Here is a 17,927-nt window from a genome sequence, read left to right as displayed (position 1 = left end):
CGGAAGCGAACGGATCGGAAGCCGCTTTCTCACTCTCTCTTAAAGAAAACACCGTCGCAGTCCTAATAAGGGCGCACCCTCGCCTACCGTGCTCTGGGAGTAACCTGTTGCGGCGACTCTATTAATAGTTCGGATCCCGATAAAAATCCGATCCGACCTCGTTACTCTACCTGGCTATGTGTTTCCGACGCTTTCCTATCACGCATCCTTGAAATACATTAACGATCGAATGATTAAATTGCAAATAATACTTTCGTATGTGATAGAGGTATATCAAGCTATATGCGAAACTGTTGATTAAAAAAGCAGCGTAATTGTATGTCATAACGATTTTACGACAAAATAAAAACGTTAATAAATACAATGTATGGTAAAGTACAATCGTACGTAACTAGAGTACGTCACATGTAGTTTATAACGATATTTTTGTCTCATATGTTTTTACTCCGGTGCCCAGTTTACATGACGCGACTATTATGCGAGAATAATTTTGGTACGGTTGAGTAAAACAGGGTGATGTGTAACCGGGATAAATTGGATTACCCCGAAACAACTACAAATCTATCAGGACTAGTCACCCAATTAACTTGAACGGAAAAGATCCTTTAAAAAATGACTGAGGTATCTCCGGCAAATTTCGTGCCGTTCGTGTAAGTGGCAGCTATCAATTGGAAAGACGTTGAAAGAACGGTTTTATTTCCCTCGAATCGAAAACTTCGGAAAGCTTGAAGACTTACCAGTTTCAGCCAGAGATTCGTGATGAGCAACTGGTTCTTCTCGTCCTGTAATAATAATTAAATTTTACTATTATATTAAATAGCTTTTTTCATATAAAACGTGTTTTGAATTTTTAAGTAAAAGCTATACGTAAATCATTAACAAAAAGAAAACAGATCTCAGCAATAGATAATTGTTCTCACTAAGTAATTATTTAATATTTATATAATAATGTGGTTTTACATTAATAAACAGATTTCAATTACCCAAATCCATCAACTGCAGAATAAAATAATGAATAAAAGACAAGGAAAAAATCTGGGACATAATTCTTGCAAGTTAATATTATAAATATGTATAAGACTTTTCTATTTCAAAAATAGACACAAGATTGAATTTCGTTTGAAATTTGTGCGACACGCAAAAAGAATTAACGCGTTAGAAACGGTCTCGTTACTCATTATACAGTTTCATATCGCAATTAAAAATTGTTGCGGAAAAGCGCATGTATATTTAACAAGGTTTATGAAGACAAAGGACTTTCGTTGCTCAGAATGTCAAGTTGCATGATAATGGCGTACAAAGTACGTTATTTAATCAATTGAACATTGTTGGCAAAGTAAACTATTTGCGCATATTTTTGCGACTATTACAAATTTAGTATAATAAATTCTTGAGGACGAGCTTTTTTTCCGCGGACGATGCGGTGTTAAAGAACACGCTGAAAGATGGACGAGCAGCACCATAAATTACGAGAAATTTCTCTGCTCATAAATTTATGTTATATTAAATAAAGAAAAGATAAAAAAGAGAAAGAGAGAAAGAATATTACAAACAAATCGCCGTTTCACACAACATAAATCATCAAGTTTTAAAACATCAACTTTTATACAACATAATTTAAGCGTTAAATAAAAAGCGTTTATTTAACAAGATTTTTAACAAAGTGCTTATTTTATGTGTCAGATAACATTTTATTGTGTAACTTGTAGGTATTAATGTTATTTTTAACTTGTAAAATTTATTTTCACTGAAATCTTCTTTTCACAAAAATGTTTTTACAATACTTGTTTTTACAATACTTGAAATATTTTTTCGAGGACCTTTTCACAGATGCGCGTCACGAGAGTGCAATGTATATAAATAATTAACATTACAATCAAAGCTTTTATGAGTCCTCGTATACCAATTAAAGTCGTCAACTCTTGTGAAAACGTAGATTGTTGTAACCCATTCGTTACCGAAAACTGAATGAGAAATTGATTACGTCAGAACCAGTCGGATACAGTTTAAAAAAATGAAAATTCGAAAAATTTTATTTTGCTTTTGGAGACACAAATAAAAGTTTTTTTTTTTTTTAATACATGTTATAATTACTTTTCTCATGTTTTTCATATACAGTGTGTATGAAACTGTCTTACAATTAATCAACAGAATTTATTTGATATTTCCTAAAAATATAGAAAATTTTAATAAACGGGGATTAAAGAGAAATAGATAATAATATACAATAACATTTAACGTTGTAACGTATAAATTAAGATTTTTAGTTTGAAAAATTCATGACTTGTGACAAATTTATATAGAAAAACTTTTAAATTTTGTATCTAAAATTGTAACATAACGTAATAATAATAACTGAGGTTCTTCGTGTCATTGAGGTTTTTCGAACCATTATTCACAATTTTTTAACATTTTTTGGTTATGACTTTTAATTAGCATAATACCTGTATGATTATAAGATTCTAAAGAAAGATAAATTACAATAAAGAAGAAATTTATTATGAGTGGGAAATATAGAGGCATACGAATTTATGAAAAATAAAGAATAAAATAAAAACTTTCAGGAAATGTAGAAAACAAGAAATAGTGCAATTTTCCTTGGGAAAAGCCTCATTTTACATCGTGACCGTATGTCAAGAGAAATATCCCGAAGACAAATATCACACATGTGCGATGAATGAGTGCATGCAACGAGCCTCGTGACTTCTTGATATACAAGGTAGAAACTGTCCCAAATATAATGCTCATGTTCACTATATTGCTAACATTTTTACTACCGTCGTGTACGAAATTTCCAATCTCGTTTGTCCGGTTCATGCATTATCAGCCTCGTCACGTAAAGCTTTCGAGTTTCCTATGTTCAAACCGCGTTCTTATCCTGATTACGCGCGCCGTCTTACACGAGGAATGCTTACCTCCCGTGCTGTATGGGAGCTGCATTCCCGTGTCCCGTGGGAGGTAGCATCAGCGAAGATGAACTTCGATATATCCTCGAAATGTACGGCAATACATGGATATTGATCCTTGTATCAGAAAAGCGCACAATGGAGAAGCGGTAGGAACAACGAAATAATATATAACATATTGTATCACGAAAGATAACTTTATACTATGATAACGGAAAAAGAATTCTCAAACCCCAGTGTTGCGAAAAATAGACAACAAGTATTTTATAATTGTCGAAATTTTAATAGATTATATTTTTAGGAATACCAAACGGTTTTATGTTATGATAGAATATCTTTCTGCTTTGTAATATATACATCATCAGAAAATATCTTAATAAAACGGTAATAATATAGTTGTACATCCATGTTAATATGTTTATAAAAATATACTCTACTTATAATTTCTTTCGGAACTGTGTTACGAGATACAGACTATTTATGCTTATCGATAGCGATCTTATAATTATTTCCGTCTCGACAGCTCGGGGATTCTTTAAATCGGTCGTATATCAATGGAGTTAACAATCGGCTTTTCTTCTCCCGTGGCATATATCGGACGTTTTCGGAGTCCCGATCCATTCCGTGGAGAAAAGTGAGCTCTGAGTTTCTCGCCGGCTTATCCTTTCGTTCGTCCGCGAGATAAACTGTTTCTCGATAATTGGATCTTATCGTTTAACGTCACCCCTTTCAAAAACCACCATCCAAAGCTCCATCTAAGGTCGAGGTTAATTCACGCGGTCATTACATCGCCGCATTCCCTTGCATAATTTAACGTCTCGCTGAAACTTTTCATTGTCAGCCGTTCTGCCGCTCTCCAAGCGCCCGCTCGATCCTGTAGGCTAATGGGACCATAGTTGCGCACGATCATAGCCGCATCTCATCTTCTAACATTGTCGCTAGTTTAACTGCAGTGTAGGATTGCGGAATTATACGGGACTATAAAATTTTTATATTTTATAGCAGCAATTAATATAACGATTATATTTTTATCACATTTGAAATCAATTTCTCATCAGCAATATATTTGATTGAAATATATTGCAGTTGCTTGCAATTTCTTAATTTGTACATACATATTTAAAAATTGGGTCCCAAATTATAAATCACAAAGAGAACATAAGTGCGCAGATCAAGAAGTTAAACAATGATTTCATTCTGCTTCACGGAGTTTAACTGTTTTCAACTCGGAAGAATTTTTATTCTGCGCCAAAAGTAACGGCGCTTTCGTTTTTCTCGATGACTGTCGAATCTTGCGGCACGCTATTATCTGGATCTGTTCCAACGTACTCTGTTTTTCTGGGCATCGGGTCCTCCACTGGAATTTTCGAGCAGTCCGGGGCAAATACTTGGAGGTTTAACAAGCTGCCTTCTGACGCGTAGTTAAAACGAGAATGAGAAAGAGAGAGAAAAATATTTCACCGCAACGTAACAGTCCGATAGGATTGTTTGAGTGCAAGAAACAGAACGACCAAAACTTTTATTTATCTATTGTAACGTTGGTACGGACATTTAATTTTTAAGGAACGTAAATAATTCTGGAAAAAAGCTATAAATACGCTTAAGTACGAGTAAATACGCTTAACAAATCACTGCTCATTAGTAAATAATAATTGATTTTATGGTTTATTCTCTCTTTTTCTCGCTCTCTTTTTTTCTGCGATTATGTAACATATCTCTATGTTTTTCGAAAATAGAAACTCGATACAGATTTCAATTATTAAGCATTTATCTACAATTAATTACAAATTAGATATTATTGCGAGAAGTTTAGTATTTGTATCAGTTAAGTGGATATTAATTCGCAATTTGGATGTATATATAGTAATTCCACAACCGCATTATTATGCAGTATGTTGTAGATATTCCGGATACTGATTAGGAAACTATGCCGAGAACTGTTTTAGGACCTGCCTGCGATATGGTTTAGCCGCGATTGTACAGATTTTATGTGACCAAAGAGAATGTTCGGAACCTGCCCCGACAAATTGAACACTGCCGCAGACTATTGCGGTCACTTCAATCAACCGCCTAGCTCGATTGCGTCTACAAAGGAGGGCCCGGTATCTCCTCTCGACACGTGCATTCAGCTATCCTGCCCGTTGATACTTGCACTAAATCCGCCTTGACCTCGATTATTCTTTATGTGCGAAATTTACAATTGGATCAATGATAATGCTTTGATTGGCGTTCTAAAGCGGATTATTGTACTCAGAAGCTAAACAGAACACTGTTAAACAGAAACTAATTTTGATACATCCATAGTTTTGTTCAATTTCTTATTACAACAGATTGATATTGAGAAATATATTCAGAGAAACGTAACAAGAATTGAAATATATGTTTAAAAAGTTTGAAAATATGTATATATTTTTACTTCTTGAGTCTCAAATTATTTTATTGTATGATTTTATATACGAGCTAATACATTGATGACAATGGATGAAAATATTTCATGTGCACTATAGCGCGTACTGCAATTTCAAAGTTAAATGTTCCACAAAATTAACTAAAGTTGGATCATGGAGACTGAGTAACAGAAATATATGTTACTATAAAGTTAGATTGGCTTACGAAGATAACTGCAATTATGTGAATTTTCATCCAAGAAATTGCCAGCGATAATACTCGCAAAATTTAACGCACTTAGCGTAACGTAAAGTATTGTTGGAATGTAAATAGAGTTACCACGAACATAGAACATAGAACATAATTTACTTCAGCGCGCGCGCGACGAACTTAAAAGCGTATTTACTCAATGATACTTCGACCCTTTTATCTCGCGATCTAAAATATAATTAGCAATTTAAATTATTTTATATATTAAGTTTTTTATTTTTATTTTCTTATTTAATAACAAATTTTACCTACATGCAGTAGTCGTTTAAATTAAAATCTTGTTTTAAATAAATAATGTTTATTTAAAATGATGGAAAGATGAGGTTGTCGTGATTGTGTGTTGCGTGAAACGTAATTTATCAGAAAAATCTTTATTTTAATCATGGAAGTTTATTATTATAATTGTTTTTGGCTGGTGTAATGATTACAGAGAAATTTTATTTCACGATAAATCCACGATACAGGTATGCTGACAGGTATGTCGATTCCAGTCAACGACTAGATTTTTCGAGTAACGAAATAGTCAAAGATAGTAATACTATCGTTAACGCATCAAGGTTGAATGCTGTCTCCACGTACAAATTCTCGTTTGTGCGCAGAGAACATTTGACATCGAAAAAGCGCAGGAACATTTATGGCGGAATTAATAAAATTACCATGAGCGAGTGGTTGAAAGATGGTATATTCTTTCCGGGTCAGTGATTTTAAACCAAGTGTACCAGAAATATTAACGATCGTTCTAACAGCAGTAAAATATTAAAAGGCTGCTAGGGCGACTTCCACGTTGTTTTCGAATGCATAAATGTCGAAACGGAGAGGCGGGGAAAAGCCTAGAAAATTTATAATCGTTAATTCGGACTTTGCGCGGGTGGGGGAAAGAATCACAGAAAACAACAGACTGTTTCAATGAAATTGCTTTACAAGAAGCATATAGAAGTAAACAAGTTGCAATGGACATTTGCGTAGCATGGAACATAGCACACTATTATATTGTGCTGCAAATAAAGTAATGTAATAGGATATTTATAAGGAACTTCGTACGAGTAAAAAGTTTCTGTTTATAAAACTTTATTTCACAACTTTCTCTAAAATTAAAGTAATGCAAATTATAGAAATGGCCATATTTTCTCTCTCTCTCTCTTTCTCTCTCTTTCTCTTCCCCCCTTTATATAGTCGATTAATTAATTTTAAAAATAGATATTTTTTTCATTTTTTCCTCTTTATCCTTATTACATAAATTTAATAGATAACTTTGGATAAAGGTTTTAATAGAAAATCTTTAATTAAATTTATGTAAATAAAATATTTGCATAACTCAAAAATATGACATATACTCAAATATATTTTTATACTTATGTAAAAAAATTAAATAAATCAAAATTTGTAAATTTTTCGAATACTGAATTTTGCTATTTATTAGAAGTACTTAAAACTAATTAATGTATAAAATTTAACGCAAATTTAAATTTATAAACTCTGATTTGACTTGTTAATTAGCACAAACGTATTAAAACTATATATATTGATAATTAAAGTTGTAAAGAAAAATTTTATTAATTTCCATTTTAATCAATCCTAGCGTAAGATTGCATTAGCTTTCATCATATTCAATACCCAGGTAGCAGACAGTCGTCATAATGACGTGATTCTTACGTCATTTTATGACGTATGTTACGTCATTTATTCCTAAAGTTTAACGTAAAAATGACGTATTTTTCACGGTCCTAAGTCACATCCCAACGACGTCATTTTCTGACGTTTTATTGACGGCAAAAATAGGTCCAATGTACGACATACCGGTTTCTAGAAATGTTTTTTATGAAATTAAAATTTTAAAATGTCTACTTGATAAACGTTTATAAAAAAATGTTCTTTTTCTTTATCTAAAAAAAAAAAGCTTTTTAACTGTTTCGTTACATGCCATGTGCGTATAGCCGCTCTCAAGGCGGTCACCCATCCTAGTACAGTACCGCGTCCGAGTCGCTTGACTTCGATGATCCAGTGGACAGTGACGATCTTCTCACCCTGATGCTTCCCTATTAACTGTACTTGTCTATAACAGGTACATCTTTAAAGTGGTCAAAAATCTTGTAATGATATCTTCTTAATAGTTATAACACTGCATGAAATAGTTGTCATAAAACTATAATTACACACGCAACTAGATCCACTTATACCATAAATTCACAACGTCAATCATAAAGTAACGAAACACTTTATAAATGTAGGAATATTCCTGTGAAAAATACTGTGAAAAATATGTCATTTTTACGTCAAACTTTAGGAATAAATGACGTAACATGCGTCATAAAATAACGTAAGAATCACGTCATTATGACGACTGTCTGCTACCTGGGTAGTCAATTAAACGTCTATATAATGTCATTTTACAAAGTCTTTTTGACGTATTAAAACATGACGTTAAATATACGTCACTTAATCGACGAATGACGTTACTGACCAATTATGACCAAATATTGACGTCAAAATGACGAGTGCTTGCTACCTGGGTAGTTTGCGCTTAATCGAGTGTTTGCTTTAATACGGTCAGTTACTTTGCAAAACGGAATGCAATCGGCTCGGTGTTAGATACGAATTGGTGATGTGCACTCGGAGCGCATCCGGTCGTTAGACTTGCTTTAAAATGCAGGAACGCGAGGAACAGGATCCCGAGTAATTTCCAAATCAATAGGTGTTGCGAAGCCTTCCGAATGACTTCGCAGGGGGAATTGGCGTGTTCGAATTCTCGGCTACCCCAGCGGGAACATGAATCGCAAATTCGTCCTCGCCACGATGGCGCATCACCCAGTTATACCGCAGCCGGATGTAGATACGGTGTAACGAAATCGTCTCCGGGGGGCGTATCATTCCGCTATATATATCCTGCAGCACCTCAAACCTGCAGCACCTCAAACTATTCGCAGAGCCGCGCGCGCAGTCTCTTCCCGAGATACTCCTCGAAAAGTTCAAATAAATCGAGCGGCTCTGCATTAGCTGCCGCATTAAATTCCCCATCAAGTAGATTGTTTCTGGGAATTTACGCGCAAGTCCCGTGACTCATTTGTAACGTCTACGAAACACGAATACGGAATTTCATAATTCTGAGCTACGCGATAGTAATATGAAGATACCTATCCGTATTATTATAATGTTAGAATAATAGAGATATTTTGTATTTTGTTAAAACTTGAACGGAAAGAACAAATTAAGTATCAAAAAATTATTTTAACCTTAATGTGAGTGATGAGATACCCAGGTACTTGAGTAATTAAGGTTAAACAACTTTTGATCTCTTCGTTTTCCCTGTTGGATCAATCTATCCAAAAATAGTGCTAAAATAATATATTCATCGATTTAGGAGTTCCCACAAAATTGCAACTCTCTAATGCGACTAGAGCATTAAAAAATTTGGTTTTTTTACGTTGTCGAAACATAAAAGGTATCCGGGTATTTCGTCACTCACATAAGGACTGGTAGTGATAGTTAATAAGACGTTAAAATATATTATTTTCTTTACAAATACAATAGTACGTTTGATATCTTTATACTGGCAATTATTATAATTGTTTTCAATTTATACACAAATAAATGTGTGAAGATTATACCTGCAAAACAGTAAAAAGTCTCAATCATCTTGGTGCAAATTATACATATTAAAATTATCGAATAATATCCTGTGTTTTATGAAAAAGAATAATTTTCTCGATAATTTTACTACAAAATACACTACGCAAAACAATGAGGGGAGTGGTTTAAAACTTGCAAATTTTCCCCGATTTTTAAGAGGCTATATCTGAGCTTGGAGGGATCGTCGGACAATTTTTCTTGGTGCGTTTTAAAGGATGAAGCTTTAAAGTCGAGGACTTGATAGGTCGTCAGTTGAGAAATTGTCCAAGGCAGCCGACGACATTAGCCGAACTAGAAAGAGTCCTTCAAAAGATCTAGCAGAAAATCTCTTAATTTGACATCAGCATGCATCAATATGAGTGATAGACCGAGTGAAGCAATTCACCAAAGTGGCGGCAACACCTTATTTTAAATTTATAGCGTGCGCATGCACACGCACACACACGCATAATAAATCACTCACATTCAAACATCCAAACACTCAACATTAACTGATCCATATACGCGCCGAAGAACAAAAAGCCCTCAACACACAATTTCACATAAATCACGCTCCAAAGAGACACACACATACACACGCACCACGTTTCACACTGACACACACAACTCCATACACATGACGTGCAAAATTCGACCGAGCAATCTCCTCGTGGTGCACATTGGATAACGCGAATGCCGACGGTAGTATCCAATACCTTGTAAAATGTAACTATAAACCCCGATAGCTCGGCTTCTAGGGATGGTAGAGCAATGTTTTTTGCGCTATTTTAAAGCGAAAGTTTTCCACTTCAAAGCTTGTGTGGTGATATTTTTTACCCCATCTCTGCTTTTTCCGTGGAAGACTACAAAGTTGTAATATTTCCAGGATTTTTCCAAGGCCTAATTTTGGTTCTCACAGAAAAGACAGTTCGATGAGGCGGGCAATGTCATCTTACCTACCTTAAAGTCGAGATCACCTTTTAAAATGCGCCAAGAAGAATATATTGTCCTGCAATCCCTCCGAAGCTGAGATGTAGCCTCTTAAAAATTGGCATTTGCAAGTTTTAAAGCGCTCCCCTAATTATTTTGCGTATTTGTACTTATTTGCATTCTAAGTAATTTTTTAACCGTGAGTTAGCTATTTAATCGATTCTAATCTTTAAAAATAGGTCTTTCAGCCAATTTTATTAATAACACTTTAGATCTCAAAATTAATTAAAATTTATTAGTTTTAAAGTATAATATAAAAATTATACATACAAATAATGTATGTAATATAAAAATTACATACAAATAATTTGAGTCTTTAACGAATCATTTTGTTACTAAGTAAATTCATGTAATTTAAGTATAATTATCGTCATATTATATCATTAATTCTTATTTGAATATTTAGTTTTATTATTAATGAAAAGAGATGTTACAAATATTGGAACGATCAACGCTCACATTTCCTAGATTGCAGAATACGTGGTATATCATACGGATGAAAAACTTGTGGGACATGCAAGCGTCCTCGAGTATGACGCATGGAAAGCGTTCTCCGAAAGCTCATCATTGGTCTGAGCGCATTGTTCGGCAGATCGAGACGCGTAGGATGATGAAGTGGGAGGGACGGGCGATGTTATGTGTGCATGCATGTAACGGCTGAGAGCAATGCTGTAACGTGTTACAGTCATTTGGAGAATGCCATAATGTCACGTGGCCAATTTGTGTCCCGGCTAGGATTCGAGCGGAATCGCGAACTCTCGCGTGGCCTCCATTGCGACGAAAAGGTCACCCGTCGATTGTTGCAACAACGCAATCGACCAGATGCATTGAAGCTAAACGGACTGATCGGAAACATCCAAACAGATCGCTGATAATGGCGCGTTACGAGTGGACATGACGAAAGAAAGATTAGGGAACTGTAGAAAAATATACTGCGCTTCATGCCGGATATATTCTGTATATTGTACTACGTCAGTAATTTGGAAAATTGATATACATACTATTAAACATTTTTAATTTTATATAAAAATATTATTTAACGGAATTTAATTTTATTATCATTAAGTTTAAAAGATTGTACAGCGAGCACTTTTTTATAATTTATCTGAACATGTAGCTTGCATTGAGGTTGAGCGTATACATATTCGTAGTAATAGTAGCTAGTGATAAAAAGAAATAATTTCAATAAATACAATTAAACGATCAAAGATTAGATTAATCGAAAATTCCGATTATATATATTTGCGAACTGCGAATATGTGTTTGCTGTTAATTACCATATGTGTCATATACATAAACATGCGGTTAAATGCCGTATGTGATAACTCTCGTCGCTTATGAAATGACGCACATTGCCATTGCACTAGATAAGACGTTGTATCTCAATTACTATCTTTCGGCATAGTAGTTAGATAATTAGTATTTGTTAGCCAATCTCCAGCTAGGATCTAAATCCACAGTGATATTTGACATAACATCCGAATGGATTTTTTCTTATCAAAAATTGTATGCAAAATTTTATCTAGATACGCAGTAAATAACTCGACAAATAAAATTAAATGCCGAAATTTTATTTGTCGAATAATTTATAGCGCGCGTATCTAGATAAAAATGTAAGCGGAAAAATCTGATAGTTGTGTGTGCTCATTTATGCGCGACAAGTTAAGTGTAAATACAGATTAAAAAAAGCACGTTCCAAACACCCTCAATGATAAAATGCTGCTATTTTTGTACAAACGTTTTTTTAGAGCATTTGGGTGGGCGAGATTCATGAAACATTCCTTGTTTTCGATAAACGATACTTCCGCATAAGAGGAACGTTTTATTGGAGAACTTGCAGGGGAAATCAAACCGCTTTCATTATATCCGAAAGGTCACTCATTGATTGCTAAAACGTCAAATAAAATAGACGGTCAGGTAACCAACAAGAGGGATCGAGTGTTTCCTTTTTCAAGCAAAAAAATTTAATTTGATATCAAGTGAACGTATATTGATCGATTGAACGTATATCACTCTTGAAACCCTATCTGTAAAAATTTTAATTAGAAACAGCTTCCAAAAAATGTCAAGTAGATGCGTTTGAAGAGTCACTTTCAATTTTGCATATTACGAAGAGTTTTGCTAGTCAAATAAATTCGGAGACTTAATATTAGTCATATCAATATGTTTACATAAACACATTAAACATTTATCTTAAAAACTATTTTAAATAATCGGTTAATATTCTATTAATTTTATTAAAACATTCTTTTTTTATTAAGACCAGAAAACGAGAAATTTATTTATTTATTAATTACTAAAACGTCAAAGTATATATATATTTAAGTGACAAGAAATTAATACAATGGAGTAGTAAAAATGTAGATTGAAATGAGTTATACTTATCTAGATGGATATTTAAAATGTTGAATCAATAATTACTTTTAAATAATAAAACTCTCAAATGAACGTTTCTATCATTTATACATTTATTAGAGAGTTCTAAAGAATTGCAATTGACAGTAAATTACAAGTGTTTTCTCTTTAAATTAGTTGAACATTAATATTTATTAATCTATTTATATTACTCAAATACTCAAATCGAAAGAATAATCTTTATAAGTTTCATGTATGAATGATTGAAAGTAAAAATGATATAGGTCAAGTTTGATACGATCTAAGATATTTCATGTTTTTTTTCCATCTGGAATATTGAAAAACATAGCGAAGTGTATTATGAAAAATTGTTGGTTCCATATATTGCTATTACATTTAGAGATAGCAGTGCCGCATATGACGAATGATACATGTTGCTATGAGATACAGGGTCGCAAATAAAAATGGCAAAGATATCAATTTGCGTCACTTTTACTTTCGTGCTTTTATTTCTTCTTGGTGCGAAAAGATATTTGTGGCTTATGTTGTGTGTTTATTGTAGTGGAAACTTGGCATGTCAATTTTGCAATTTATCATGTCGGAAAGAGGATTTCTTATCCGCAGACCAACTTTCGACGATAGCTTCGATGACTTAGTTCGGCTAAGTACAGAAAAAAAGTTCGACTCTCGGCCGGAATTAGGTCGTGAGCATGATCTAAAAGCCCAACCACTAATCAATACAGCAAGGCCATGCTCAAATTGTTAATTAAAGCGATACAAATCAGTGTCGTTGCAATAGAGAGCTATATATATATTCAATATTTATATAGAATAAATCTTTGCATAGCAAATCTGATATACATATACACTGATGGCGCTGGAAAGTAATTAGATATCGAATATAATTGTGCGCACATTATAAAGTAGGATATCGCAATACTGATATCGTAAAATACAATTAAATATAGGAGAATATCAGGTGACGCTTATGAAATAATGATATGGGGGAGTGAGTAAATGAGAACCAACATTCGATTTTGATAATGACAGATTAAAGAAGAACTTGTGTCGCAAAAATTTTTGTAAAATTAAAAATTAACATTTTTCTTTATTTTTACTTAACAATTTGAAGTTTGATATATAGTATTTTACAATTTAAAGATCGAATAAGTCTGAGCGATTCTTATTTCTGTAGTAAATTTGAATAAAGCAGTATAATACAACATTTACACAGCAATGAGTTTTCACGGTATATTTTTTATTAAAAGGAAGAAAACGAACCTTTTTTCAAGCAGTCGTAACGAGTTTACTTCTGTTCTTTTAGTTTGTTCCGGCATTTTAGACACGAAAAACGCGTCCCGGAATGTTGCATAATCCATGCGGAAGTACTGTTAACGGCACCTTCCGAAGGAGAAATTGGCGTTTGTGCTTAAGAGCGCAAGCGTTTTTAAAGTGCTATATAGCTATAGTTCACAATTTCGAATAAAGATGGAAGAATTAGATTTATTCTCTTAACTTATATTTGTTCATAGCTCTTCGCTTATTTATTGCCTGATTCATGCCAAATTGTTATAAAAATAATAATTTAAAATAATATATATATACATATATAATTATATATATTTAGTTAGGGTAAACTCGGGTATGATGGCCATACGGAAAAGATGGCCCATGGCTGTAATTTCTCCAATAATGGCTAAACAGTGCATTTTTGTAGTCATTCTCAAAGATAATCAATATTTACAGTAGTTTATGTGCGTACACTATTCGAAATAACAATATTGTGAATATTATATCATATTTTTACTTTCGACTGCCTGCAAAGTTTTTCATGTGTCCGCTAAAAGCTGCTATAACATTAAATAAATTATAGTTAAGCTGCCGTAATCAACGTTACACACATAATTAAGCTATGTAAATTGTAATTTGACCTATAATTTGTATTTCTATTTTTCACTATTTATTTAAAAATACTATGGTTATCTTTTCTGCTATGGCCATCTTTTCCTTAAAAGTCAGATATAAGATGGCCAATGCATACGTTGTAATACTTTGATAATATAAAATTTATGTTAAGTGTTTTTTTCTTAATTTCGATAGTTTTACGTACTTTAAGCTTCAGTGAAGGAATATACCAAACACTGTTAAAATATAACAAAAATAAATGTATGTTTATTGCATTTTAAAAAACTGTGGCCATCTTACCCGAGTTTACCCTATATAATATATTTTCTAACTGCAGTGTCCGGTGCATCACAATTTGCTCACACTTCTCTGCCTCTTTTCTGCCAAACGAAGCGAAGGTGAAATTTTTCACGTTCCCAGATTTCTGAATTTTATTCATTTCGTGAGCAAATTCAATTTACCACGGAGCGTATCGAATGTAAATCCCGGCGGCAAGTTTGCGCGGCGCGAGTAAGCACAACGTGGCCCAATTAAGGCAAGTCGGTCGAAAAAAAGGGGGAAACGAGAAATTTCGGCAGATTGGAATATCGGGGCAAATTCCTTTCGCGTGTGTATGCAATCTATTAAAACGGCGGACTATTCGAGTGCCCCGGATGGTGGAGGGACGAGCGCGAACTTTTCTAGTAATTAATCGGCCCCCGATATTTCGTTCCTTCCCTCGACATCCTCGACCTCGTCGATTAATCTTATTTGCGATCGGCAAACCAACTGGCACAAGTCTATTGTATTTTTGACGGAGCACGCTTTTTAATCGGCACCAGCTTGGGAAACTTTGCCGTAACTTCACCGAGGAGGGACTATTACCGTTCTCGGAATAATGCCAGGGGTTTCCGTCACACGGGTCACCACCGACGAGATCTATATTAACGCTGGGCGAAGTTAGCCACTCGATTATTCAGACCGCCGCGCCACCGCGAAGGAAACTCAAGGTGACTGAAAAGAAGTCGCTAATTAATTAGAGGGATTCGAACGTGAAGTATCGCGAACTAACAGTGACGTCAGTTACCCCGGATTTTATTTTCTCCCTAAGTGATATAGAGATTACTTTATACTAGTTTTGAAAACTACAATTAAAAATTCTATAAATAGATATATTTTACTGAAATTTATCGAGATTATTGAAAATATTAGATTTTATATTTTGATATTTGATAAAAATTAATTATCAGTTCTAGTACAATATATATAGGAGTCGAGTTTATATCAAACTCTATTCAACTCTAACCGATTTTGTGTCTATAAAGTTGTCAACAATAATAACTTGCCGCGTGCCGCAAGTGAACTTTTAAGCGGAAATCAAAATGCATTTTTAATTGCTATCGAAATTAGCGTCACGGGCAAAAACGTGTCTCTGATACAATCAGATTTGTTGAGTTCTACAGCGAGCCGTCAAAGTACGCGTCCGGAGGGAATTAAGCGCGACATCCGACAGATGGATTAATTCTGTCGTTCCCGCGCGATACCGAGACTGCATATTACCGATAGGTATATGCAAGTGCTGTGTCAGCCTGCGTATATAAACGATGTCAATAAACGGCCGGTTGCAAATATCGCATTGCGGTTTTGCGACCGGTCGCGTTTTAGTAACGGAACGGACGCGGGCGGCATTAGCAGCCATTGATTAAAAGGTCTTGCGTGAATTTAACGTAGGATTTATTTTTTAAATATCGCTGCTGTGCACACACACATAATCCATCAAAATAAAAGCTACAATTATAGATTACAGCACGTGCGGTCAGGTTCGTTTCGTTTTTTACATTTTGTTTCGTAGCAAACACAAAAATGATCACACATCTCTTTAAATATTATACGTAATAACGTGGCTGCGACTCTTTAGGAAAAGTTTAGTATGCTCAATAGCAGAGGCAGAGCAACGCGTGCATCAATTTCGTCGTTTGCCGTAATGTATGGCTTTATCTCCGAAATTACTGCGCGACATGCCACGTTTCCAAGATGCTTTCATGGCAAAAGTGGCTAAATGCGACGCACGGAGGAGGGACAAAAGCGCGTCCACGTTACGTTCTTTCATCAGCCTGCTTCAACTCGGGACTCGGCAAATCCAGCAATTCCGTTCGACAGCGGAGAAAGCTAGCGTACACCATTCACGGGCTTCACGAGCGTGCGTTTTCCCCCTCACGCTCGATGTAAAAATAGTACGATTTCCGAGCGGAATAAAACTCTGAGCTGTATAGTCCACCACGCGTTTTCCTTTTTCATCTTTCGCACGCGCTATTTATCGCGGCGACAGCACCGACCGTCGCGGCGGACTCGAGATCCGACGATTTTCATGTAAATGCCGGGATTACCGGCGCCTTTCAACGCTCGAGAATATATAGAGGAGTGTCTTCAACTCGGACATTTTTTAATATCGCGTTACGTGTCTCGGGAATCGTCGGATTTAACGGCTAAAAAAGACGATCTCTCGATATTCATTTTAATTCTTCATTCGTATAACACCTCTTTAGAAAACATAGCGGCGGTATTAGCTCTTCACGTTATTGAACGTTATAAACGGCTACGATACCACTCAAATAATGGTCACGTCATTTATTAAACCCTTAACGTTTACGCCTGACTTCCACGTGCACGCGTCTCAACGGATCTCGATATGATCATGGAAATAAAAGGCAAAATTTTACTTTAGCATGAACTATTTAATAGTATTTTGATTACTGATTTAATAATATTTTGACAACAATTGATTCTTAAAAGTCTTAATTTGTGATTATAAGAAATTTAACCCAAAATTAATCTTATGGATATTCTTTATATTTGAGATAGATATTACAAATTAAACATCCATAAAGTTTAAAATAAATTTTTGTAATTATGTAACAAATGATATGAGGCATGAGTTTTTAATTGTAGAAGTTTGTTATATTTTTTTGTCTATATAGAATGACGAAAATGTTTCGTGTTTTCTATTTTGATTTCACGTGGTCGTAAATTCTCGTTCATCTCTAGAGTTGCTCATCGGAAAAACAAAAATTATTCGTCGGTCTGGAAATGCGTTTCGCCAAAGATGTAACTCAAACGATGCATCCACCGCAACTCGTCTGATTTAAGCTCGCGAGGTTAATCTTGCGGAATATCCGAAAGTACTATCTACGTAAAATACGAGCCGCTCGAAGCGAAAGAAATGTGTTAACTCAGAATTATGCGATTTTAAAATACTTGACGTCCTTTAAAAAAACGGTCTTTAAATGAACTCTGCAGCAGTAGTTTGTTAAAAGATTTAATATGCATTATTTAATTACATGAGATCGTATAAATAATGAAGTATTTGTAGCAAGTTAATATTACTTTGGGATATTCCCATTCGTTTAAATTTGTATTATATTTAAAAATACTTTGATCAAGCTGTGAAATGGAACTACAAATCTAGAATAAAATTTACAAAAATATCATGAAGTTGAGTTAGATCGTTGTTCGAATCGAATCGCTGCA

At 34.4% G+C, this 17,927-nt stretch overlaps 1 protein-coding gene and 1 long non-coding RNA gene across 3 annotated transcripts in view; one reads left to right on the top strand and one right to left on the bottom strand.

Annotated features, from left to right (window-relative positions):
• Positions 1-17,927, bottom strand: part of LOC112457340 (neuronal acetylcholine receptor subunit alpha-7-like) — a 192,709-nt gene that overhangs the window by 63,369 nt on the left and 111,413 nt on the right. For both annotated transcript variants that reach the window (XM_025020329.1, XM_025020330.1), the window contains one exon: positions 738-782. In XM_025020329.1, coding sequence (XP_024876097.1) covers positions 738-782 — 45 coding nt within the window. The remainder of the gene's footprint in view (positions 1-737; positions 783-17,927) is intronic.
• Positions 1-17,927, top strand: part of LOC112457343 — a 75,295-nt gene that overhangs the window by 35,272 nt on the left and 22,096 nt on the right. The gene's annotated exons all lie outside the window — the stretch shown is intronic.

Source organism: Temnothorax curvispinosus, unplaced genomic scaffold, assembly GCF_003070985.1.
Source record: "Temnothorax curvispinosus isolate PA1 unplaced genomic scaffold, ASM307098v1 QBEX01007734.1, whole genome shotgun sequence".
In the NCBI taxonomy this organism is placed as follows: Eukaryota; Metazoa; Arthropoda; class Insecta; order Hymenoptera; family Formicidae; genus Temnothorax; species Temnothorax curvispinosus.
Note: the sequence above shows the minus strand (reverse complement) of the source record. Positions and strands in the feature narration are given on the sequence as shown.